The following is a 27,363-nucleotide window of genomic DNA, read 5'->3' as shown; positions in this document are numbered from 1 at the left end:
TGGTCAACAAACTGGTGGGGGTGGGGGGTAAGCGAGGCGAGGAAGAAGACTGGCAGGAATGAAAAGAAAGCAAATACACGAGAGATAAGTTGCATAAAAAAGAAAGAAAATGCATGAGAAGAAATAGGAGAGAGAGAGAGAGAGAGAGAGAGAGAGAGAGAGAGAGAGAGAGAGAGAGAGAGAGAGAGAGAGAGAGAGAGGAGAAACAGTGACTGATTTGGATGCGTGATGTAGCAACGAGAGAGAGAGAGAGAGAGAGAGAGAGAGAGAGAGAGAGAGAGAGAGAGAGAGAGAGAGAGAGAGAGAGGAGAAAAAGGGACTGATATTGATGAGGGATGTAGCAACGAGAGAGAGAGAGAGAGAGAGAGAGAGAGAGAGAGAGAGAGAGAGAGAGAGAGAGAGAGAGAGAGAGAGGGGAAGGAGGGAGGCAAAGGAGAGAAAAAGAGGGAGGAGAAAAAGGGACTGATAGGGAGAATGGATGTGGCAACGAGAGAGAGAGAGAGAGAGAGAGAGAGAGAGAGAGAGAGAGAGAGAGAGAGAGAGAGAGAGAGAGAGGTGGATGAAAGAAGGCCTGGTTTAAGGTTTACTATGAGAAGAAAGAAGAAATAGAAGCTGTATGAAAGAAGGCGCCAGAAAGAAGTCTCAAAGTACAGTCCGATGAAAGAAGAAGAGTTGGGCTTTTAAGGTGTACTATGAAAAAAGAAAGAGGAAATACACGGAGAAATAAGAAAAGGTGAATAGAAAGAAATGAATGAAAGAGAAGCTGAATGAAGGAAGAGCTGTTTAATGTTTACTATGAGAAGAGGAAATGCGCAAAAGTAATAAAAATGATGAATACAAAGAGATGAATGAAAGAGAACGTGAATGAAAGAGAAGATGAATGAAGGAAGAGCTGTTTAATGTTTACTATGAGAGAAGAAAGAGGAAATGCACAAAAGATAAATAAAAAAGGTGAATAGAAAGAAATGACTAAAACAGAACGTGAATGAAAGAGAAGCTGAATGAAGGAAGAGCTGTTTAATCTTTACTATGAGAGAAGAAAGAGGAAATGCACGAAAGAGCAATTAAAAGATGAATAGAAAGAGATGAATGAAACAGAACATGAATGAAAGAGAAGCTGAATGAAGGAAGAGCTGTTTTTAATGTTTACTATGAGAGAATAAAGAAAATATGAATGAAGGAGATAGATTTACAGATAGACAGATTGAAAAGTGAGGAAGGAAGAACTATGTTGAATGTTTACTGAGAAGAAAGAAAATATGAATGAAGGAGATAGATTTACAGATAGACAGATTGAAGAGTGAGGATGGGGGAAGGAAGGAAGAACTATGTTGAATGTTTACTATGAGAGAATAAAGAAAATATGAATGAAGGAGATAGATTTACAGATAGACAGATTGAAAAGTGAGGATGGGGGGGGGGAGGACGGAAGAACTATGTTGAATGTTTACAATGATAGAATAAAGAAAATATGAATGAAGGAGATAGATTTACAGATAGACAGATTGAAAAGTGAGGATGGGGGGGGGGAGGAAGGAAGAGCTGTTTTTAATGTTTACTATGAGAGAATAAAGAAAATATGAATGAAGGAGATAGATTTACAGATAGACAGATTGAAAAGTGAGGATGGGGGGGGGAGGAAGGAAGAACTGTGTTGAATGTTTACTATGAGAGAATAAAGAAAATATGAATGAAGGAGATAGATTTACAGATAGACAGATTGAAAAGTGAGGAAGGAAGAACTGTGTTGAATGTTTACTATGAGAGAATAAAGAAAATATGAATGAAGGAGATAGATTTACAGATAGACAGATTGAAGAGTGAGAGGGGAAGGGGAGGAAGGAAAGAGGAAGAAAAGAAGGGAGGAGAGAGGAAAGGAGAAAATTAATGAGGGCGGGGGAAAGGAGAAAGGAAAAAAAGATTGAAGGGAAGAAAGTACGGAGCGAAGGTGGAAGGGAGGGAGAAAGGAGGGAGGGAAGGAAGGGAGGAAGGAAGGAAGAAGGGAGGAAAAGAGAAAAAAGGAAAGGAGAAAAGAAGAACATATGTGACAGACGATATTATAATCTGAGAGAGAGAGAGAGAGAGAGAGAGAGAGAGAGAGAGAGAGAGAGAGAGAGAGAGATACAATAGTCATGGAGAAAGAGCGAGTCGGCAGAAAGGTCTCTCTCTCCCATATGAAGCCAAACATGTAGTGAGAGAGAGAGAGAGAGAGAGAGAGAGAGAGAGAGAGAGAGAGAATGGAGAGAAAAAGAGGGAGGAAAAAGGGACTGATAGGGAGGAGGGATGTGGCAACGAGAGAGAGAGAGAGAGAGAGAGAGAGAGAGAGAGAGAGAGAGAGAGAGAGAGAGAGAGAAGCTTGACAAGGACCAGAGTAGGGATGTTAAATGCCTCCAGCTGGGTTAAGGGAGGAAAGGAGGGAAGGGAGAGAAGGGAGGGAAGGAGGGAGGGAAGGGATGGAAGGAAGGAAGGATGTGGGAGGAAGGGAGAAGGGAAGGGTAGGAGTGAGGGGAAGGGAAGGAAGAAAAAGAAAGGAAAAAGAAGGAAGGAAGGAAAAATGGGAGAAGGGGAAGGAAGGAAGGAGAGGAAGAAGGGAAGGAAGAAAAAGAAAGGAAGGAAAAAGAAGGAAGGAAGGAAAAAATGGGATAAGGGGAAGGAAGGAAGGAAGGAGGGAAGAAGAAAAGGAAGAAGGGGAAAAAGGACCGGAGGAAGAAACGAAAGGAAAGGGAGAAAATAAATAAAGAAAATAAGGAAAAATGAATGTGGGAGAGAAGAGGAACGGATTGAAATATGAGAGGAAGGAAAGAGGGAAAAAAAGGGAAGGAAAAAAAGGACTGGACAGGAAAACGAGTGAAGAAAAAAGTGAAAAAAAAGGAGAATATGAAATATCTGAAAACGGAAGGAATGAAGGAAAGAAAGAAAAGTAGAAAGAAAATTAAAAAAAAATAATAATACAGAAAATAGAAAGTTTACAAGAACCGGAACTAAAACTTAACAGAATGAGCTCTTAGCAAATAACACACACACACACACACACACACACACACACACACACACACACACACACACAGAGAAAAGGTGGGAAGGAAGGCAGGAATAAAGGAAGAGAGAGGAGGGAAAGGAGGAAAGGAAGGAAGGAAGTAAAAAGACTGAAGAAAATTAAGAAAAAAAAGGGCTGCAATAAAGAAAGGAAGGAAGGGAAGGATACACACACACACACACACACACACACACACACACACACACACACACACACACATGTACACTCCCACATACCCCCCCACACACGCACGAACACACACACTCACGCAAAGATAGCAGAAATGAGAAAGAAAAAAAAAAAAAAAAAAAAAAACGAAAAGAACTGCCAAATCAAAACTGAATGAGCTCTCCGCAAATAACACACACACACACACACACACACACACACTCACGTTGGACTGGATCTTCGTGTTCTCCGCCAGCCGCCTCATCTCCGGCGTCTCAGCCACCGTCGTTGCCTTGGCCTTCGGGATGTGTCTGCGGGAGGAGGGAAGACAGCGGTGAACACAGAGGAAGAAACCACCGATAACAGGAAGCCAAGACCAACAGGAACAAAGAACAGCAACGGTAAAACAGGAAGAGTAGGGAGACGAGGAGGAAGGGAAGAGATAGTTAAGGGAAGAAAAGGCGAAAGGAGGAAAGGGGAGGAGAGTTAACAAGAGAGAAAGGGAAGAGAAAGAGGAAAGGTAAAAAAAACATGGAAAACAGTAGGCAAAAAGGACATGGAAGGTAAGAATGGATAACAGTAACAATAAATGAACGAGAACAACAGATAACAGCGAGTAACAACGTAGGAAAGGGTAACAGTAAGAACATAGATAATATAGCAGGAAAGAATGGATAACAATAATAACAACCGAAATTGACCTCTCTTTCGGCCACTCAAATCTTTTATATGAACAGCGAGTACCGGGCTTTTTTTTCATTAGTTTCCTTTTTTTTCCCTTGAGCGGTTTCCTCTGCCGTAAAGAAAAAGAACAGCGGGAGGAACAGAAAAGTGATTAAAGCAGAAAGAACAGAAATAACGGGAAAAGTAAAACATAACATTATCAGTAACATGAACATAAATAACAGTAACGAAGAACAGCGACAGTAACACGAACGATGATTAGTTTGATGATATAGAAAATAATAATGAGTAAGGTTTCCATCAATAAAATAACAATCAACAAATAAAATAGAAATAAGAATATACGATGACCACCATTACTACTACTACTACTACTACTACTACTACTACTACTACTACTATTGATACTACTACTACTACTACTACTGCTACTACTGCTACCACTAAAAAGAGGAAGAAGAAATATGATGAAAAAGAATAGGAAGAAGGAATGACAATCTCTCTCTCTCTCTCTCTCTCTCTCTCTCTCTCTCTCTCTCAGGTCTGGGTGTCCATAGGATGACTCAATGCCCCCCCTCCCTCCCCCCTTTATCTTCTTAACGGTAACACCCCCCCCCTCCCTTCCTTCCCTTCTTCTCTCCCCTTTCTCTTCTCCCCCCCTTCCTTACTCCCCTAACCCCTCCTCTTCCTTCCCTCCATTTCTCTTTTCCTCCCCTTCCCTTTCTCTATTTCTTCAATCTTTCCTTCCCATTCCTTTTCTTTCCTCTCCCCTCAACTTAGCTTTTCCTCCTTTTCCTTTCCTTTTCTCTCCCCTTCCTTCCCTTCCGTTATTTCTCCCTTTTCTACAAACTCCTTTTTAGTTCTCTACAAGCCCTCCTTCTCTTCCCTTTCCTTCTTCTAAATCTCCTCCCTTCCTTTTTCTCTTCCTTTCCTTCTCCCCCCCTCCCCTTTTCCCCGTTCCCTGTATTTCCTTCTTTCGCTCTCCTCCTTCCCTTTCTTCTTCCCTTCCCTCCCTTTCCTCCTTGCCTAAACATCCTCCTTTCTCTTCTTTCTTACCTCCCTCCTCCTCCTTTTTCCTTGTCTCCCTTCCTCTCGAGTCACCTCCCTTTCACTTCCCCCCTCCTGCTCCTCCTCCTCCTCCTTCTCTTCCCTTCTTTGGCGCGTCCTCCACCTTCACCTTCAAGCTCGAGGAGGAGGAGGAGGAGGAGGAAGGGGGGGGGGGGTTACGCACTTTCTACACCTGCGTTTGGGCTTAATTAGGATTGCCTCGTCGCTCAAATACACAGGTAGGCCACAGCTCTTCTTCTTCTTCTTCCTCCTTCCTCCTCCTCCTCCTCCTCCTCCTCCTCGCATTCCTCACCCGAGTTTTACGGTTACCTGGTGTTTCATTGTGTGTGTGTGTGTGTGTGTGTGTGTGAGAGAGAGAGAGAGAGAGAGAGAGAGAGAGAGAGAGAGAGAGAGAGAGAGAGAGAGAGAGAGATCGTAGATGGGTCCCAGTCGTGTGTGTTTGTTTGTTGGTTAGTTTTCTTGGCCAATAATTATATGTACTTGACTGTTTTTTTTGTTCTTTTTAATATTTTCTATATTTATTTCCCTCCCTTCTTATTTTCTATTCCTCCTTTTTCTTTTTCTTTTCCTCTTTCTTCCTTTCTCACTTTCAATATATTTTTCTTTTCTTTTTTTCCATTTCTTTCTTCCATCCTCTCCTTCCTTATTTTCTCTCCATCTTTCCATCCATATTTCTTTACTTCCGTCAGTCTTTCTCTGTTTATCTGTCTGTCTGTCTTTCCCTGTTTGCCTCTCTCTCTCTCTCTCTCTCTCTCTCTCTCAGGTCAAGACGTCACCTGCCTCACTTTCGCACGGACTCATCACCCCCCCCACCCACACACACCTGCCCCCCCCTTCCTCCTTCTCCTCCCCCCCCTCCCCCTCCCTTTCCCTCCGCCGCCCCCCCTCCCCCCGCCACGCCCTGGACCGAGGAAAGCTGGTTTACATTTTCTCTCTTCACGGTAAAAACGAGGGAGACGAAGTGCTGGGAGGAACGAACGAACCAACGAACACACACACACACACACACACACACACACACACACACACACACACACACACACACACACAGGTTGAAATTCGCACTGTAGTAACAATAAAGAAAAGATTCATACAGACTCTTAAAGTACTCCCCAAATCGATGAAACTAACACACACACACACACACACACACACACACACACACACACACACACACACACACAAAGGTTGAAGAAAAGCAAAACCAAGCATGAAAAAAAAAAAAAAAAAAAAAAAAAAAAAAAAAAAAAACGGAAATATGAAAGTGTGAAAATATGAGTGAAAGAAAGTATGAAAATAAGAACGAAAGAAAGTATGAAAATATAAAAGTATGAAAACATGAATGAGAGAAAGTACGAAAATATGAAAGTAAGAACGAAAGAAAGTATGAAAATATAAAAGTATGAAAATATGAAGGAAAGAAAGTATGAAAATATGAAAGTATGAATATATGAAGGAAAGAAAGTATGAAAATATAAGTATGAAAATATGAAAGTATGAAAATATGAAGGAAAGAAAGTATGAAAATATAAAAGTATGAAAATATGAAGGAAAGAAAGTACGAAAATATGAAAGTATGAAAATATGAAGGAAAGAAAGTACGAAAATATGAATGAAAGAAAGTACCAAAATATGAAAGTATGAAAATATGAAGGAAAGAAAGTACCAAAATATGAAAGTATGAAAATATGAAGGAAAGAAAGTATGAAAATATAAAAGTATGAAAATATGAAGGAAAGAAAGTACGAAAATATGAAAGTATGAAAATATGAATGAAAGAAAGTATGAAAATATGAATGAAAGAAAGTACGAAAATATGAAAGTATGAAAATATGAAGGAAAGAAAGTATGAAAATATGAAGACTGAAAATATGAAAAGTATGAAAAAGATCCCGTTGGCCACTACTCCGTCCCCGAGGTAATGGTCCGGACCCGTCAGAGACACGTATGAGTCGCGTCCTGTACCAAACCATGACGAGCTTGTTGTTTCCCACGGCGAGACATCCCTCCCTCCCTCCCTCTTCCCCCTCTCCCTTCTCTTCCTCTTCCCTCCTCCTCCTCTCCCTTCCCATACTTCCTTCTTATTCTCCTTTCTCCCCTGTCTATCAATTCTTTCCTGCTTTTTCTTTTACGCTTCTTCCATCTACATTTCTTCATTCGGGTAGGGGGGAGGGGTAGGGGGGATGGGGAAGGGGGGGCATAGGGGGAGAAGGGGAGGAAGGGAAGGGGTGAGGGACATGGGGTGGGGATGAGGTTGGAGGGGGAGGGGGAGGTCATGGGGGAGGGGGGGTTGTTAAGAGGCTTGGTGGTGGATCATCTTCGGTAATGATCTCCAAGAGCCGACAACCTCCCCCCCCCCCCCCCCCTCTCTCTCTCTCTCTCTCTCTTTTTCTCCTTTCTTTTCTCCTTTATATTTTTTTCTTTCATTATTTCTTTCATTTTTTTGTCATTCTTTTTTTTTCCTTCTTTCAATTCCTTTCACTTTCCCTTTATTTCTCTTTTATTCTCTCCCTTTCTCTCTCTATTTCTTTCTTCCTTTCTTTCTTTCTTTCTATCCTTTGTTTGTTAGCTTTTATTGGTTAGTTCTTATTTCTACTGGAGAAGAAGAAGAAGAAGAAGAGAGGAGGAGGAGGAAGAAGAGGAGGAAGAAGAAGAGGAAGAAGAGGAGGAGGAAGAAGACATAGGCAACAAGAAGGACGACGGTGGAGGGAGTTGAACGAAGACGAGTCAGAGAGGAGGAGGAGGAGGAGAAGGAAGAGGAGGAGGAGGAGGAGGAGGAGGAAGGGTGGCGGCCGTGTCCTGATATGGCAGAGGAGGCGAGATTGGAATGTCCTAACCAGAAGATGCCCTCCTCCTCCTCCTCCTCCTCCTCCTCCTCCCCATTCCTTCCTTTTAATAGTTCACTTCTTTCCATTATAAATTATTCCTATTGTTCTTCTTCTTCTTCTTCTCCTTCTCCTCCCCATTCCTTCCGTTTTAAGTTAATTTTTTCCTTTTGTAAATTACTCTTCTTCTTCTTCTTCTCCTCCTCTTCCCTCTTTCCTTCCCTTTATAAATTATTCCTATTCCTTTTTTTTAAGTTTGTTATTTTTTCCTCATTTTCTTCCTTTTCTTATCTTTATTTTTTTTATCCTTTTCTCCTTTTTCATCTTCTTGTACTTTCTGCTTCTTCTCCTTCTCCTCCTCCTTTCTCTCCACACTCCTCCCTCTCCTCCTCCACCACCAATGATAGATGAAGAGAGAGGAGGAGGAGGAGGAGGAGTGCATACCTTCCCTTCCTCCTTCAGCACCTTCAAGCACCTCTCGTCGCCTCCTTCAATGATTCCTTTCCTTCTCTCTCTTCCTTCCTTCCTTCCTTTCCCTTGTTCCTTTCGTTTTTCTATCCCTCCCTACCTCCTTACTTTCCTTCCCTCCACTTCTCCTTCCTTCCCTTTCCTTCCTTGAGTGGCCTAATCCTTCCTTTCCCTCCTACCTCCCTCCCTTTCTTCCTGCAGGACGGAGGATGGGAGGAAAGAAGGAAGGAAGGAAGCAAGGTATGAAGTAGAAAAGAAAGTAAAAGAAGGAAGGAATGAAGGAACGAGGCAAGGTTGGCAAAAGAAGGAAGAAAGGAAGGAAGGAAGGTTGGTTGAAGGAAGAAAAAAGAAGGAAGGAAGGGAGGAACGAAGCAAGGTTGGTAAAAAGGAAGTAAAAAGAAGGAAAGAAGGAAGGAAGGAAAGAAAGAAGGAATGAAGGAAGGGAGGAACGAAGCAAGATTGATAAAAAAGAAGTAAAAAGAAGAAAAGAAGGGAGGGAGGAAGGAAGCAAGGTTGGTAAAAAGGAAGGAAGGAAGGAAGGAAGGAAGAAAGGAAGGAAGGAAGAAAGGAAAGAAGTTCGGTAAAAGGCAATGAAAAGGAAGAAAGGAAACAAAGAAACAAAGGGAATATTAACAAACAGAAAGAAGGAAGGAAAGAGAGAAGGAGAAAAAGAAAGAAGCAAAACAAAAGGAAAGAAAAAGGAATTAAAGAAACGGAGGAAGAAGGAATTAACAGAAAAAAAGGAAGGAAAAAGGGAAGAAAAAAGAAACAAAACAAAAGGAAAGGAAGGAAAGAAAGGTAGGAAGAAGGAATTAACAGAAAGAAGGAAGGAAGGAAAAGGAAGCGGAGGGGTTCTGTTGTCAAGCTCCCCCCCTCCCCTCCCCCCGGTCCTACATAAATAAGGATACGCCCTACCAACACCTGACCAAGAGACGTCCTTCAGGCCCTCGTGTGTAGGATGGAAGGATGCTGGGAAGGAGGAAGGACGCGTGGATGTTTGAGGAATGCGAGATAAGGAATGAAAGAAGGAAATAAGTATAATAAGGAAAGGAAGGATATAGGTGAAGGATGTCTAAGGATATCTGAAGGATGCAAGAAAAGGAATGACTAGGATAAGAGAGCAAAGATATATCAGTAAAGGATGTCAAAAGGATGCCAAAGGAGGAAAGAAAGAAGGGAATAAGTAGGATAAGGAGAGGAAGGATACTGGTGAAGGATGTCTAAGGATGTCTGTAGGATGCAAAAAAAGGTATTCCTATGATAAGAGTAAAAAAATATAAGTAAAGGATGTCAAAAGGATGCCACAAGAGGAAAGCAAGAAGGAAATAAGTAGGATACGATAGCCAATGAAAGGATATTGGTAAAGGATATGTGTAGGATGCAAGAGGAATGAAAGGGAATGAAGGATATGAGTAAAGGATGTCTAAAGAATGCAAGAAAAGGAAAGAAACGAATAAGTACGATATGATAACTAAAGAAAGGATATTGTGTAGGATATGTGTAGGATGCAAGAGAAGGAATGAAAGGGAATGAAGGATATGGATAAAGGATGTCTAAGGGATGCAAGAAAAAGGAAAGAAAGAAAGGAATAAGTAGGATACAATAACTAAAGAAAGGATATTGGTGTAGGATATCTGAAGAATGCGAGAGAAGGAATGAAAGGGAATGAAGGATATGGATAAAGGATGTCAAAAGGATGCAAGAAAAAGGAAAGAAAGAAAGGAATAAGTAGGATATGATAACTAAAGAAAGGATATTGGTGTAGGATATCTGAAGAATGCGAGAGAAGGAATGAAAGGGAATGAAGGATATGGATAAAGGATGTCTAAATGATGCCAGAAAAAGGAAAAAAAAGAAGGGAATAAGTAGGATATGATAACTAAAGAAAGGATATTGGTATAGGATATGTGTAGGATGCAAGAGAAGGAATGAAAGGGAATGAAGGATATGGATAAAGGATGTCTAAAGGATACCAGAAAAGGGAAGAAAGAAGGGAATAAGTAGGATATGATAACTAAAGAAAGGATATTGGTGTAGGATATCTGAAGAATGCGAGAAGGGATGAAAGGGAATGACTTAGGATACAGAAGGATTGGCAAAGGATGCATGGAGAATGAAAATAAGAGAATGAATGAAGGGAATGAATAGGATACGAGAACTAAAGGAAGGATATTGATAAAGAATGTGTGAAGAATGCGAAGAAGGGAATGAAAGAAGGGAAGGAGGAGAAGGAAGAGAAGGAGGAGGGAAAAGAAAAAGAAGAATTAGAGGAAGAGGATGATGAAGAATAACAACAGTAGTAGTAGTAGTAGTAGTAGTAGCAGTAGTAGTAGTAGTAGCAGTAGTAGTAGTAGTAGTAGTAGTAGTAGTAGAGAGGTAGAAAAGACGGAGGAGGAGGAGGAAGAACAAGAAAGAGGAGATTAAGAGGAAGAGAATGATAAAGAGCAATATAAATAGTAGAAAGAGGTAAAAAGGACGAAGAAGAGGAGGAGGAGGAGGAGGAAACAAAACAAGGAAAAGAAGGAGAAAGGGAAGGAAGAGGAAGGAAGAGGAGGAGAGGAATGAAGGAAAAAGATTAGTGAAAGAATAGAAAGTAACGAGAGAAGGAAAGAAAATAGGAAAATGATTAAGATGCGATAGAAAGAAAATAAGAAAGATAAAGATAAATGAGATAAGGAAGAGGGGAAGAAGAGGAAGAGGAGAAAGAAGGAGAAAAAAATAAGAAAGGAGATACAAAAAAAGAGGAAAATATGAAGAAAAAGAAGAGAAAAATGGCATAGTTGAGAGAGAGAGAGAGAGAGAGAGAGAGAGAGAGAGAGAGAGAGAGAGAGAGCAGGTATATAAGTGAAGACGAAAATAAACAGGACCTAAAAGAGAGACCAAATAAAGGTGTGAGAGAGAGAAGGATGAAAGATAAGATAAACAAACCACGAGTATGCATATCTCTCTCTCTCTCTCTCTCTCTCTCTCTCTCTCTCAGTATCATTACTAAGAAAATAATATGAAAAAAAAATACACATTATTATTATTATTATTATTGTATGAGGAGGAAGAAGAAGAGGAGGAGGAGGAGGAGGAGGAGGAAGGATAAATCGGAGGAAGGAATGTATGTAGGAGGTAAACGATAAGAGGAGGAGGAGGAGAGATTGTGAGGAAAGGTGAAGGGAGGGAAAGAAGGGAAGGAAGATAGAAGGGAGGAAAGGGAGGAAGGAGATGCAAGGTAGGAAAGAAGGAAGGAGAGAAGGAGAAGAGAAGGAGAATGGAGGAAAAGGCTGAGGAGGAGGAAGAGGGGAGTGATGAGAGAAAGGGAGGAGGAGGAGGAGGATGCATGAAAGAGGAGGGAAGGAGGGAGAGTAAAGGAAGAGAGGAAGGGAAGGGAGAAGGAGAGGGGAAGAGAGGCGGATGCGTGAAGGGAGGGTGGGGGGAGAGGGAAGGGGGGTGGGGGGGGGAGGAGGGGGAGCGTGAAGAGTGGATGTACCTCATAAAGACACTTAACACACACACACACACACACACACACACACACACACACACACACACACACACACACACACACACACCTTTACTGTTGAAAAAAGAAATAAAGAGAATGAAAGAGATGGAGAAGGAAGTGAGGAGAGGAATAAAGAAAACAAAGAGAAAAAGAAAAGAAACAAAAAAGAAAGAAAGGAAAATGAGATGAAATATAAGTAAACGAAATAGCGACTCAATTATGTAAAGAAACAACTAAGAACAAATTGAGAGAAACACACACACACACACACACACACACACACACACACACGCACACGCCGAATATAAAACTGTATACGCATTATTTACATTAAGTTATTCCTGGCTAGCGTACAAACAACATCCCACTGGTCATTAGCAAACAAATTATTCACAATTCATATTTTCATTCTAATTTCACAGGTAAGGACAAATAAATTAGGTTATGTGACGGAGATGCGCACTGCCGCCACGCGCTGCTAAAACCTATGCTCCCAACTCCACTTTTTATCTCCTCTTCAACCTATTTAAATGTTCCGCGCCCCTCCTATAGGCCTATTAAACATTGCAAAGTTGGTTATTCTTCTATATAATTACGAGCTTGTCTTCTCAACAGCTACACTAAATCTACTCAAAAGGAAATAAACAAATATATAATACTTTTCTTCTATCTTTGCCAATTTCCTCAGTCAAGCGAATTATGTAGATTAGCAATTCGTAAAATGGGGGGCGTTAGTAATTCCCAGGGAGGGCACGAGTCTTGGGGGGAAAGGTTGGAATTCCTGTTGTTGGAATATTTGTTATCAAGAGCGTGGACTAATATGCAAGGGGGGGAGTGGGGGGGGGGGGGGATAGACCCATTCCTAGAGGGGGCGTGGCAGTGAAATGTTTGAGATCAACAATACCATGGAGGTAGAATTGGTGAAGTCGACACGGCCCGCTAATCCCATTCATTGAGGTGAAGCTGAAGAACTGTCAGACTTACGGGCAAAAGATGAGGGTGGGAGAGCCTGGCCGAGCCCATTAAGAGGGAGCCTGACCTGACAACACCTGACACCTGGCCGTAAAAATAACAGCTCGGGCAGATTCGCTTAATTGGGCTGATGTCGACTCCACCAATTCTACCTCCATGAACAATATGGGCCAATTTCACAGTTCCCCATGATCGGTTAGTAAGCTCCCAAACCAATATCAGAGCCTTCGAAATTTCCTTGTATAGTGTCTGGTGTTTATATTTAAGTTCACAAATTTGATGAAACTATACTAGAAAAGTCTTGTGTATTTAGTGTGGCATCGAAGACCTCCCCATTTTGGATTGTACGAGATTCTAAAATTTGGTTCGGGCTGTTACGAAGACACTGTATTGGACTGTGAAATCGGCGCTATAAAACACGAACCAAATGATTTCCTTCCACCTAAACACTGCAGACATAACACCGAATCCACTTCTGTCACAGCAAAAATGAGAATATACGTTACAAAGTCGACGGCCAAACTCTTTTATTTACGATGTCGACGGTCCATGAACAATAAGAAACACGAACTACATGATTTCCTTCCACCTAAACACTGCAGACACAACACCGAATCCACTTCTGTTACAGCAAAAATGAGAATAAACGTTGCAAAGTCGACGGCCAAACTCTCTCTTATGTATGATGTCGACGGTCCAGCGTTGCCTCAGCTTTAGCGACACACAAAGCAGCGAGTCAGTGCGGGAGGGAATCGGTCTGTGAATTGACTCTCTCTGAACCGACTAATCCGTGGGGCGAAGCAGTTAAGCCCTCGACAGCCCGGCAATTACTGGCGGATTACAGTCACAGGGGCTCAACGCAACAAGAGGAAGACCGGAACTGAATTGAAACAGGACAGGACACGGGACTTGGAGGAAGGATTTAAAAAAAAAATTTTTTACAGGAAAGGAACAACACGAAAACCGCAATTGAATTCAAACAGGACAGGATGCGGGACTTGGAGGAAGGATTTTATCTTTTTTTTTTTTTTTACAGCAAAGGAACGAGAGGAAGACCGGAACTGAATTGAAACAGGACAGGATGCGGGACTTGGAGGAAGGATTTTATTATCATTTTTTCTTTTACAGCAAAGGAACGAGAGGAAGACCGGAATTGAATTGAAACAGGGCAGGATACGGGACTTGGAGGAAGGATTTTTTTTTTTTTTTACATCAAGAGGAAGACCGGAACCGAATTGAAACAGGGCAGGATACGGGACATGGAGGAAGGATTTTATTATTATTATTATTTTTATTACAGCAAAGGAGACAACTCAAGGGCAAAAAACAGGCAACAATAATGAAATAAAAAAGCCCGCTACTCACTGATCCTATAAAAATAAAAAGTTCAGAGGAGTGGCCGAAAGGGAGGTCAATTTCGGGAGGAGGTATGAAGAGAAAAGCTTAAATGAAAGGATATTAGGAGGTTTGAAAGGAAAGGCATAGAGTAACAAAAATTATGAACATTACATAAAAAAACCGACGTAAATTGAACTGAAATAAATAAAGAAGCGACGAAACGATTTAGAGCAAAGATGATAGACCAATGAAAGAAGGGATTTTTTTTTACGGTAGAGGGAAAAAAAAAAAAAAAAAAAAAAAAAAAAAAAAAAAATTCCGCTATTCTGGATAAGATACGACAACTAATAGAAGGATAAAGGTAAAGAATGTGTGAAGAATGCAAGAAATGGAATGAAAGAGGGGAATTGAATGATGAGAAATGCTAAAACGAAAGACATTGGAACTTAGAGAGAATGGGAAAGAAAATAACAAGAAAAGGAAGGCCGAAGCTTAACTAAACCACGATACACAAAAGGGAATGTCAACGGTTTTGTGCAAGAATATGACGAGAAACACTAAAACAGAAAGACATAGGAAGTAAAAAAAAAATAAAAATAAAAAATAAATAAATAAAAAAAAAAAAAAAGAGGAAGGCTGAAACTAAACTGAACCACGATACATAAGAAGGAATATCAACGGTTTAGTGCAAGAATATGACGAGAAACACTGAAACGAAAGACATAGGAAGTTTAAGAGAATGGGAAACAAAATAACAAGAAGAGGAAGACCGAAACTAAACTGAACCACGATACATAAGAAGGAATGTCAACGGTTTTGTGCACGAATATGACGAGAAACACTGAAACAGAAAGACATAGGAAGTTAAAGAGAATGAGAAACAAAATAACAAGAAAAGGAAGACCGAAGCTTAACTAAACCACGATACACAAGAGGGAATGTCAACGGTTTTGTGCACGAATATGACGAGAAACACTGAAACGAAAGACATAGGAAGTTTAAGAGAATGGGAAACAAAATAACAAGGAAAGGAAGGCTGAAGCTTAACTAAACCACGATACACAAAAGGGAATGTCAACGATTTAGTGCAAGAATATGACGAGAAACACTAAAACAGAAAGACATAGGAAGTTTGACAGAGGAGGATGCAACGTAACAAGAGGAAGACGAACTGAATTGAAACAGGATGCAGAATACAGGACTTTCAGCAAACATATAACGATAAAAGCTGAAACGGAAGGACATTTGGAAGTTTGACAGAAGAGGAAACAGCATAAGAAGAGGTAGAGTGAAACTGAATTGAAACAGCACAAAAGATACGGTAATTAGAACAAGTATATGACGAGAAAAGCTAAAACAAGATCATTAGTAAGTTTGACAGAAAACATAAGAGGAGGTAGACTGAATGAATTGAAACAGGACAAAAGATACGGTATTTAGAACAAGGATATGACGAGGGAAGCTGAAACGGAAGGTCATTAGGAAGTTTGGCAGAAGAGAAAACAGCAGAAGAGGTAGACTGACTGAATTGAAACAGCACAAAAGATACGGTATTTAGAACAAGTATATGACGAGAAAAGCTAAAACAAGATCATTAGTAAGTTTGACAAGAGAAAACATAAGAAGAGGTAGACTGACTGAATTGAAACAGGACAAAAGATACGGTAATTAGAACAAGTATATGACGAGAAAAGCTAAAACAAGATCATTAGGAAGTTTGACAAAAGAGAAAACAGCATAAGAAGAGGTAGACTGAATGAATTGAAACAGGACAAAAGATACGGTATTTAGAACAAGGATATGACGAGGGAAGCTGAAACGGAAGGTCATTAGTACGTTTGACAGAAGAGAAAACAGCAGGAGAGGTAGACTGAATGAATTGAAACAGGACAAAAGATACGGTATTTAGAACAAGTATATGACGAGAAAAGCTAAATCGGAAGGTCATTAGTACGTTTGACAGAAGAGAAAACAGCAGGAGAGGTAGACAGACTGAATTGAAACAGGACAAAAGATACGGGATTCAAAACAAGTAAATATGTGACGACAAACACTAAAACGAACAGACAGCAGGAAGTTTGACAGAAGAGAAAACAGCATAGGGAGAGGTAGACTGAAACTGAATTAAAACAGGAGAAAAGATGCGTGATTTAGAGCAAGGATTTGACGAGGGAAGCTAAAAACGGAAGGACATCAGAAAGTTTAACACACACACACAAACAAGCAGCGAGAGGATGAAAATATGAACAAGAAAAAGGCCAGAATTTAATTGAAGCCGGACGCAGGATAGTACAGGATTTATTGGAAGGGTATGACGATAAACAGCAAAAGATGGACAAACAGATAAAATAGGAATGTAAGAAAGGGCAAAATAGAGAAAATAAAATTACAAACAGAAAAAAAAAGACAGGAAACCGATAAACAGCTAACGATACTGAGGAGAGAGAGAGAGAGAGAGAGAGAGAGAGAGAGAGAGAGAGAGAGAGGGGACATATCTCTAAACTAAAGGAAAGAGGAAAAAATTACACAAAAGGAGAATCTGAATGTCCTTCCGGTCACTGATCTTCATTTGAATCCTACGTCACATGAGATCCTACACCGCCTTCAGGATCATGTTTTTTTTTAATCTTTTTATCCTCTTTTTCTGTCGTTCTCGTTAAATTGCTGCATTGCTGAGGAGGAGGAGGAGGAGGAGGAGGAGGAGGAAAGATTGTGAGAAGGCAAGGAAAGAGAGAGAAGGAAGAAAGAAGGGAGGAATGGAAGGAAGGAAGGCTGGAGGGAAGAGGAAAGATTGTGAGGAAGAAGGCAAGGAAGGAGAGAGAAGGGAGAGAGAAGGGAGGAAAGGAAGGAAGGAAAGCTGGAGAAAAAATGTATCAAAACCTTCATTATTTTCCTTCCTTCATCTTTGTTTTCCCTCGTTGCTTGGCGTCGAAATGTCTAAGAGAAGGGGGGAAAGGAGGGAAGGAAGGAGGGAAGGAAGGAAGGAGGAGGAAGGAAAGAAGGAAGGTTGGAGGAAGTAATATATCAAAACCTTCATTATTTTCTTCCTTCATCTTTGTTTCCCCTCGTTGAAATGTCTGAGAGAAGGGAGGAAAGGAAGGAAGAAAGGAAGGCTTTAGAGAAGTAATATATCAAAACCTTCATATATTTTTCTTCCTTCATCTTCGTTTTCCCTCGTTGCTTGTCGTCGAATGTTTAAGAATGTGGTAAACTTTCTCTGGGCTGCCTCACGTCTGTTGCTCTGGCCCTCGGTGTTGTCTCAGAGGCGATTTCACAGTCCAACACGGTGGCATTTTAATCGCCCGAACCAAACTCTCCAATCTCATACACTCCATAATTGTTAGGTTCTCGATGCAAGACCAGATACACACTAAGGTTGGTATTGTTAGACACTCGCTCCTCACATCAGCTATTTCTAAAGGTCAAAGAGGGGGTCAGTCGCGTTCTAATGAGTGTCCCTTCAGGTTCATGTTACAGAAGAAGGGTCAAACTACCACCAGGGTCATACAGCTACTCTTGGAAATGCCCACAACTCACACGAAAACCTTGTCAAATATGTTTCTTTAGGTTCACGGTACAGAAGAAGGGTCAAACTACCACCAGGGTCATACAGCTACTCTTGGAAATGCCCACAACTCCTACGAAAGCCTTGTCAAATATGTGTTCTTGGGGGGTCAGTCGGATTCTAATGAGTGTTTCTTCAGGTTCACGGTACAGAAGAAGGGTCAAACTACCACCAGGGTCATACAGCTACTCTTGGAAATGCCCACAACTCCTACGAAAACCTTGTCAAATATGTGTTCTTGGGCGGCGAAATGTCTTAAAATACGACCCTAAGAGATTTCCCGTTAAGTTTCCTCGAATTTCTGAACTCACATGTGAACACCAAACACCACACAAGGATTTTAAGGATTTTTCGTAGTCTTTGGTATTGGTTTGGAGGCTGACTAACCCATCAAGGCGAAGTGTGAAAGTGGCTCTCTTGTGCGGTGTGAGTGGCCGAGTGAAAATCAAGCCACTGAGTAATATAAAGGAAAACAAACCCACAGACAGTTTACAAAAAAATAAGTGAATAAATAAATAAATAAATAAATAAGTAAAAAGAACATAATAAGAAGCAATGCAGATACGGTTAACAGAAAATAACAATGCAAAGAAGTGTAAAGGCAGTTGAAAAAAAAAAGTTAAGAAAAAAAAGATATGGAAAGAATTAAACAAAATAACAAAAAAACTAAATCGAGAAAAAACAAATTCAAAGATCAGAAAAAAATAATTAAGCACAAAATAAAGGTAACAATGACCAAATAAAATAAAATACAAAGAAAGTAACAAAACCGAAATAGAAATAAAAAAACAAAATGAGAAAAAGTTACCAGGAATATAACAGAAATAAATACAAACAAAATAACTGACAAAAGAGAAAGAGAAATAGACAGTGATGGTAACATGAAATATGATATGAAAAAATAGATTAACAAGAGCAAAGGAGAAATATGTTAATGTTAGAGAGAGAGAGAGAGAGAGAGAGAGAGAGAGAGAGAGAGAGAGAGAGAGCATTGTTACGTCCCTTCCGTTCGCCCCAGAGGTTAATAGTCTCTCTCTCTCTCTCTCTCTCATTAAAACTCCACCTGTAAGTTATTTTGGGTAAACTTAAATTTGGTAAACGTATAAGCGCGCACACACACACACACACACACACACACACACACACACACACCTGCCTACTGATTTTAAGGTCAGGGACAGGTGAGTCACATGAGAGAGAGAGAGAGAGAGAGAGAGAGAGAGAGAGAGAGAGAGAGAGAGAGAGAGAGAGAGAGAGAGAGAGAGAGAGAGAGAGAGAGAGAGAATTAACCTAATAGACTTGCAACGGTTTCTTAATTTATCATATTATTGCACTTAAGCGGAGGAGGGGGAGGAGGAGGAGGAGGATGAGGAGGATGAGGAGGAGGAGGATGAAGAGGAGGAGGAGGATGAGGAGGAGGAGGAGGAGGAGGCCGGGGGATATTGCACAGTAAACCAAATATGTACACACACACACACACACACACATTCCTGTCCACTTGCTCATAATGAAACTAACTAATCAAATATCTACTTTGCGGGGAGGAGGAGGAGGAGGAGGAGGAGGAAGAAGAGGAAGGGGAGGAGAAGGAATGAGAGGAAAAGGAGAAAAAGGAGGAGGAAGGAGAGGAAAAAGAGGAGGAAGGAGGGGAGGAAGAGGAAGAGGAAGAAGACGAAGGAGGAGGAGGAGAACAAGGAGGAGGAAGAGGAAAGAGAGGAAGAGGAAGAAGACGAAGAGGAGAACAATGAGGCGGAAGGAGGGGAGGAAGAGGAAAGAGAGGAAGAGGAAGAAGACGAAGAGGAGAACAATGAGGCGGAAGGAGGGGAGGAAGAGGAAAGAGAGGAAGAGGAAGAAGACGAAGAGGAGGAACATATACTCGTAAGACGGAGAGGAAACAAACAAACAAACAAATTCAAGACAAAAGAAAGACAATAAACATAAGATGAAGACAACCGCAAAATTTTCTCTTAAACTTTCTCTCCTCCTCCTCCTCCTCTTCTTCTTCCTCCTCCTCCTCCTCTTCCTATTGTGGAGAAACTCAACTTTTCTTCTTATTTTAATAGAAACGCTGATTGAGAGAGAGAGAGAGAGAGAGAGAGAGAGAGAGAGAGAGAGAGAGAGAGAGAGAGAGAGAGAGAGAGAGAGAGAGAGTTCTGTATCTATCGATGAACATAATCTTCTATCTATTATACACACACACACACACACACACACACACACACACACACACACACACAGTAAAGGAAAAGGAAAGAAAATAAAGAAAAATAGCACTGGATAAATATGGAAGAGGAAGAGGAGGAGGAGGAGGAAGACGAAAAGGAAGAGGAGGAAACGGAAGAGGAATAGGAGGAAAAGAGGACAAGGAAGAGAAGGAAGAGGAAGAGGGAGAAGGAAGAGGAAGAAGAGACGGGCAATGAGTTATTGAAAAAGAAGAGGAGGAGGAAGAGATGGGCAAGTTATTAAAAGAAGAAGAGGAGGAGGAGGAGGAGGAAGAAGACGAAAAGGAAGAGGAGGAAACGGAATAGGAATAGGAATAGGAGGAGGAGGAGGGAGCAGGAAGAGGAGGAAGAGGAAGAAGAGACCTGCAAGAGTGATTGAAAAAGAAGAGGAGGAGAAGGAAGAGGAGGAAGAGGAAGAAGAGATGGGCAAGTTATTAAAAGAGGAGGAGGAGGAGGAGGAGGGTTTTTGAGTGGAGGTAAACAATTAGTGCGTGCGTGCGTGCGTGTGTACTGATAACCACACAAGACTCCACTCTGATGAGGCCTTATCTCTCTCTCTCTCTCTCTCTCCTACGAGTTTTATGGCCCTTTTTCACTTCCTTTCATTTTTGCATTCATTCATATATTTCTTTTGTTTCATTTCCTTATACTTTTCTTTCATTTTGTTTCCTCTATTTTGTTTTAGTTCCTTTTGGTTCCTTAACTCTTCCAACTGTAACCTTTCCTATCCTCTAGTTTTCTTTCTTTTCCTTCCTTTTCCTTTTCCTCTATTCGCAAAAGTATCTGATTAATTATGAAGTACACATCTACTACCATTACTATTACTAATCTACTATTACTACGACTACTACTACTATTATTATTACTATTAGCCCCTTCAACACACAAATAAATAAACAGCTTGAGATTGCCTTTGAGTTTTTATTTGACATATCAAGACACCACCCGAAATTGACCTCTCTTTTGGCAACTCAACTTTTGTCTATTCTGTGAGCGGCGAGTAGCGGGCTTTTTGTTGTTGTTGTTGTTGTTGCCCTTGAGCCGTCTCCTTTGTTGTGAAAAAAAATTAAATACAGCGATGTAGTTTTAGATCATACTGCGTAACAAGTTCTTCACACACATCATTGATATTCTAATTTCAGACCGAGACGCTGAGTACTGGCTGAGGAGTTTTACTAAGGGTTGTATTTTAAAGCATTTCGTCGCCCAAGTTCACATATTTGACATGGCTTTCGTAGGTGCTGTAGGCCTTTCCAGGGGTAGTTTTATGACCCTGATGGTAGTTTGACCCTTCTTCTGTGCCATGAACCTTAAAAAACACTCGTGAAGACCCGATTGATCCCCTCTTTGACCTTTAGAAATAGTTGATGTGAGAAGCGATGGTGTCAATATACAGCCCTCAGCCAAGTCTGCCTCACCCGTCCACTTCCTGTACGGTACGAGTAACACACGGGGCAACCTGCAGCAACTGGTTTAATACGCGTCCGTTTTTTACAGATGACACTTTAAGCCTTTTCTTTTGCCCTCCAGTACTTTTTCATTGCCTATTTTAACTGATTTGTACCTCAATATGAATAACGACAACAGCAACAAAATATATAAAAACACAGTAACACTTTTCTACCTCGACGTTATTTTTATATAGCTGATTTTTTTTTCAACCTTGCTCCTACTTCTACTACTACTACTACTACTACTACTACTACTACTACTACTACCACTACTACTACTACTACTCCTCCTATATAAACCCAGTAAAACTTTCCTCCCTCGTAATTCATTTTTATATATATTTTTTTTCAACCTTGCTATTACTACTACTACTACTACTATTACCAACACTGCTACTACTGATAATGATAGTAATAAAAATAAAGAGCTTGAATTCCTAAAAAGTGTACAATTCAGGCTTACTTAAATCTTTCTAGTCTTCTGAATCTTTACATATATTTTCTAACCCTTTCCTCCTTCCCCCACGATCCGACATAAGACAATAATCATTTTTTTTTCTGGTAACACTGATAACAGAAACCACACAAACATATGACATCAGCCTTTTTGCTTCGTATTAGATTGATTATCCCCCCCCCCCCTCTCTCTCTCTCTCTCTCTCTCTCAACTAACTGACTAACTAATTGACTTATTAACCAACTAACTGAATAACAAGCTAACTGACCGATCAAATAATCAATCATCTGACTAACTGACTGACTGACTGACTAACTAAACAACTATCTGACTGACTGACTAACTGACTAACTAAACAACCAAACAACTATCTGACTGACTGACTAACTGATTAACTAAACAACCAAACTACTAACTAAATAACTGACTGACTGACTGACTATCTAACCAGGTGAGAGACTAACCAAGTGAATAACTAACGAAATAACTGTACTGCCGCCCCCGCTGACCCCCCAACTAACGCAACACCAGTACTTACGCTTCGCAGTATGGGAGCTTGTTGAATCCCTTGTAGGTCTTCATGCTGAGCGTCATGGCACACTCCTGGCACTTGAAGCAGCCCTTGTGCCAGATCTGGGGACGGAGGGAAAAGAAACGTGTTGGTAATGGGTCTTAAAGGGTTAGGTTAGGTTTGGTTAGGAGACGAAATATACGTGTTGGTAATGGGTCTTAAAGATTAGGTTAGGTTTGGTTAGGAGACGAAATATACATGTTGGTATTGATTTAAAAAGTAAGGTAAGGTTAGGTTTGGAGACGAAAGAAACATGGTAATGGGTCTTAAAGATTAGGTTAGGTTTGGTTAGGTGACGAAATATACATGTTGATATTGATTTAAAAAGTAAGGTTAGGTTTGGTTTGGAGACGAAAGAAACGTGTTGATAATGGGTCTTAAAGATTAGGTTAGGTGAGGTGTGGTTAGGCTAAGTTAGGTTAAGGTAGGTTTGGTTTGGCTAGATAGGTTAGGTTAGGCTAAGTCAGGTTAAGTTAGGTGAGGTTAGGTTAGGTTTGGTTAAGCTAGGTTTGGTTAGGCTAAGTCAGGTTAAGCTAGGTGAGGTTAGGTTAGGTTTGGTTAAGAGTATGTTTGGTTAGATTCTGTTTTGTTAGGCTAAGTTAGGTTAAGTTAGGTTTGGTTAGATTATGTTTGGCAAGGCTAGGTTAAGTTTGGTTTGGTTAGGTGAGGTTTGGCTTTGAATGTGTAATTTGCTATTGCTGTTTTCTTGAGTTTTTGTTGATTTATTTACTTATGAACTTTTCTTAGTTGTTCTTCGCAGGTGAGTGAGTAATAGGGAACAGTAAGGTAGGTGATCAACTGCAAACATATATACATACATACATACACATACCTAAATACGTATATGATAAAATGAATTCTCGGAAAACATTACGAACAATGAGAATGAAAAACAAACAACAAACATGTCAACACACACACACACACACACACACACACATACACACCTAAATACATATATGATAAAATGAATTCTCGGAAAACATTACGAACAATAAGAATGAAAAATAAACAATAAACATGTCAACACACACACACACACACACACACAATGTTATCAGGTGCATCCTCCTGTAATCAGCACAACCCACATGCATTCCTGCGTACATGTGTGTGTGTGTGTGTGTGTGTGTGTGTGTGTGTGTGTGTGTGTAAGGATAGAGGGAGTGAAATCTAAAATGACAAAGAGTAGTGGTGGTGGTGATGGTGGTGGTGGTGGTGATGGTGGTGGTGGTGGTGGTAGGGATGGTGGTGGTTATGGTGGTGACAGGGATGGGGTAATGGTGGTAGTGGTGGTGATGGTGGTGGTGGTGATGGTGGTGGTGATGGTGGTGGTTATGGTGGTGACAGGGATGGGGTAATGGTGGTAGTGGTGGTGATGATAGTGGAGGTAGTGATGGTGGTGGTGATGGTGGTGGTGGTGATGGTGATGGTGGTGGTGATGGTAGTGGTGGTGATGGTGGTGATGATGATGGTGATGATGATGGTGGTGGTGATGATAGTAGTGATGATGGTGGTGGTGATAGTGGTGGTTGTGGTGGTGACAGGGATGGGGTAATGGTAATGGTGGTAGTGATGGTGATAGTGGTGATGATAGTGGAGGTGGTGATGGTGATGGAGGTGGTGGTGATGGAGGTGGTGGTGGCAAAACAGGCATCATTAAAAACAGAACAAAGTGACAAGGGAGTGACAGCGACCTTCACACACACACACACACACATTGTCACGAGAACTATCAACATTTTTTCCTTTCTTTCACTTTCTCTCATCGCCCCCCCCCCCCCAAAAAAAAAAATAATAATAATAATAATCCCATTCTCTCGTCCTTCATTTCTCTACGTCAAAAACTTTACTGAAATTCATGCGATAGATTTTGGGTTCATATTAGAGACTTGTTGTTGTTGTTTTTCTCACTTTTTCTTCCTTCCCCTATTTTCTCATTCTTTATTCACTTTCATTATTTATCCTTTTTTCCCTTTTTCCTCATTCTCTATTCTTTTTCCCTTTTTCCTCATTATTTTTTTCCCTTTTTCCTCATTATTTCCTTTTCCCTTTTTCCTCCTCATTATTTTTCCCCTTTTTTCCCCATTATTTATCCTTTTCCCCCTTTTCCTCGTTATTTATCCTTTTTCCTCATTATTTTTCCATTTTCCCTTTTTCTCTCATTCTTTATTCCCCCTTTCTCTTATTCTTTATTCCTCTTTTCTCATTCTTCATTCCTCTTTTCCCATTCTTTTTCCCTTTCTCCAGTATTTTCTTTCCTACTTGCTCAACTTTCACTCCATTTTTTTTTCAATCATATACGCATCCAAATTTAAGAAAAGATGAGAGAGAGAGAGAGAGAGAGAGAGAGAGAGAGAGAGAGAGAGAGATCGCAGACAGGTCTCAGTCGTGTGTGTTTGTTTGTTGGTTAGTTTTTTCTTGGGCAGGATGCATGTGTACTTGACTGGTTGTTTTTCTCTTTTTTCTTTTAATCTTTACTTATTTTTTATTTATTTCCCTCCTTTCTTATTTTCTACTCCAAAACATGATTCCTCGTCGCAAAACATCCTCCTCCTCCTCCGCCTTCAAGACTCCTCAGGCGATAAACAAGAGTCACATGATTGATTGACCGACTGATTGGATGTTTGGACCGAAGCGAACAGGAACATGACGCGTCCAGCCCCAACCACCACCACCACCACCATGACGCGTCCAGCCCCAACCACCACCACCACCATGACGCGTCCAGCCCCAACCACCACCACCACCATGACGCGTCCAGCCCCAACCACCACCACCACCATGACGCGTCCAGCCCCAACCACCACCACCAACATGACGAGTCCAGCACCAACCACCACCACCACCAAGACGAGTCCAGCCCCAACCACCACCACCACCGCCATGACGCGTCCAGCCCCAACCACCACCACCACCGCCATGACGCGTCCAGCCCCAACCACCACCACCACCACCATGACGCGTCCAGCCCCAACCACCACCACCACCACCATGACGCGTCCAGCCCCAACCACCACCACCGCCATGACGCGTCCAGCCCCAACCACCACCACCACCACCATGACGCGTCCAGCCCCAACCACCACCACCACCACCATGACGCGTCCAGCCCCAACCACCACCACCACCACCACCCTGACGCGTCCAGCCCCCACCACCACCACCACCACCATGACGCGTCCAGCCCCAACCACCATCACCACCACCATGACGCGTCCAGCCCCAACCACCATCACCACCATGACGCGTCCAGCCCCAACCACCATCACCACCACCATGACGCGTCCAGCCCCAACCACCACCACCACCACCACCACCATGACGCGTCCAGCCCCAACCACCACCACCACCACCATGACGCGTCCAGCCCCAACCACCACCACCACCATGACGCGTCCAGCCCCAACCACCACCACCACCACCATGACGCGTCCAGCCCCAACCACCATCACCACCACCACCATGACGCGTCCAGCCCCAACCACCACCACCACCATGACGCGTCCAGCCCCAACCACCACCACCACCACCATGACGCGTCCAGCCCCAACCACCACCACCACCACCACCATGACGCGTCCAGCCCCAACCACCACCACCACCACCACCATGACGCGTCCAGCCCCAACCACCACCACCACCACCACCATGACGCGTCCAGCCCCAACCACCACCACCACCACCACCATGACGCGTCCAGCCCCAACCACCACCACCACCACCATGACGCGTCCAGCCCCAACCACCACCACCACCACCATGACGCGTCCAGCCCCAACCACCACCACCACCACCATGACGCGTCCAGCCCCAACCACCACCACCACCACCATGACGCGTCCAGCCCCAACCACCACCACCACCACCATGACGCGTCCAGCCCCAACCACCACCACCACCACCATGACGCGTCCAGCCCCAACCACCATCACCACCACCACCATGACGCGTCCAGCCCCAACCACCACCACCACCACCATGACGCGTCCAGCCACAACCACCACCACCACCATGACGCGTCCAGCCCCAACCACCACCACCACCACCATGACGCGTCCAGCCCCAACCACCACCACCACCATGACGCGTCCAGCCCCAACCACCACCACCACCATGACGCGTCCAGCCCCAACCACCACCACCACCACCATGACGCGTCCAGCCCCAACCACCATCACCACCACCATGACGCGTCCAGCCCCAACCACCACCACCACCACCATGACGCGTCCAGCCCCAACCACCATCACCACCACCATGACGCGTCCAGCCCCAACCACCACCACCACCACCATGACGCGTCCAGCCCCAACCACCACCACCACCACCATGACGCGTCCAGCCCCAACCACCATCACCACCACCATGACGCGTCCAGCCCCAACCACCAGCACCACAACCATGACTCGTCCAGCACCAACCACCATCACCACCACCATGACGCGTCCAGCCCCAACCACCACCACCACCACCATGACGCGTCCAGCCCCAACCACCACCACCACCACCACCATGACGCGTCCAGCCCCAACCACCACCACCACCACCATGACGCGTCCAGCCCCAACCACCACCACCACCACCATGACGCGTCCAGCCCCAACCACCACCACCACCACCACCACCCTTACGCGTCCAGCACCCACCACCAACACCACCCCGATGACGCGTCCAGCCCCAACCACCACCACCACCATGACGCGTCCAGCCCCAACCACCACCACCACCACCACCACCATGACGCGTCCAGCCCCAACCACCACCACCACCACCATGACGCGTCCAGCCCCAACCACCACCACCACCACCATGACGCGTCCAGCCCCAACCACCACCACCACCATGACGCGTCCAGCCCCAACCACCACCACCACCACCATGACGCGTCCAGCCCCAACCACCACCACCACCACCACCATGACGCGTCCAGCCCCAACCACCATCACCACCACCATGACGCGTCCAGCCCCAACCACCAACACCACCACGAGGCCTCCACCACCACCCACCACCCCCACCACCACCATGACGCGTCCAGCCC

At 42.9% G+C, this 27,363-nt stretch overlaps 1 protein-coding gene across 3 annotated transcripts in view; it reads right to left on the bottom strand.

Annotated features, from left to right (window-relative positions):
• The window catches only part of LOC127002773 (LIM and SH3 domain protein 1-like), a 112,291-nt gene that overhangs the window by 22,926 nt on the left and 62,002 nt on the right, over window positions 1-27,363 (bottom strand). For all 3 annotated transcript variants that reach the window (XM_050868898.1, XM_050868899.1, XM_050868900.1), the window contains exons 2-3: window positions 22,287-22,381; window positions 3,432-3,516 (exon numbers count right to left, since the gene is read on the bottom strand). In XM_050868898.1, coding sequence (XP_050724855.1) covers window positions 3,432-3,516; window positions 22,287-22,381 — 180 coding nt within the window. The remainder of the gene's footprint in view (window positions 1-3,431; window positions 3,517-22,286; window positions 22,382-27,363) is intronic.

This window comes from Eriocheir sinensis, chromosome 24 (genome assembly GCF_024679095.1).
Source record: "Eriocheir sinensis breed Jianghai 21 chromosome 24, ASM2467909v1, whole genome shotgun sequence".
NCBI lineage: Eukaryota > Metazoa > Arthropoda > Malacostraca > Decapoda > Varunidae > Eriocheir > Eriocheir sinensis.
Note: the sequence above shows the minus strand (reverse complement) of the source record. Positions and strands in the feature narration are given on the sequence as shown.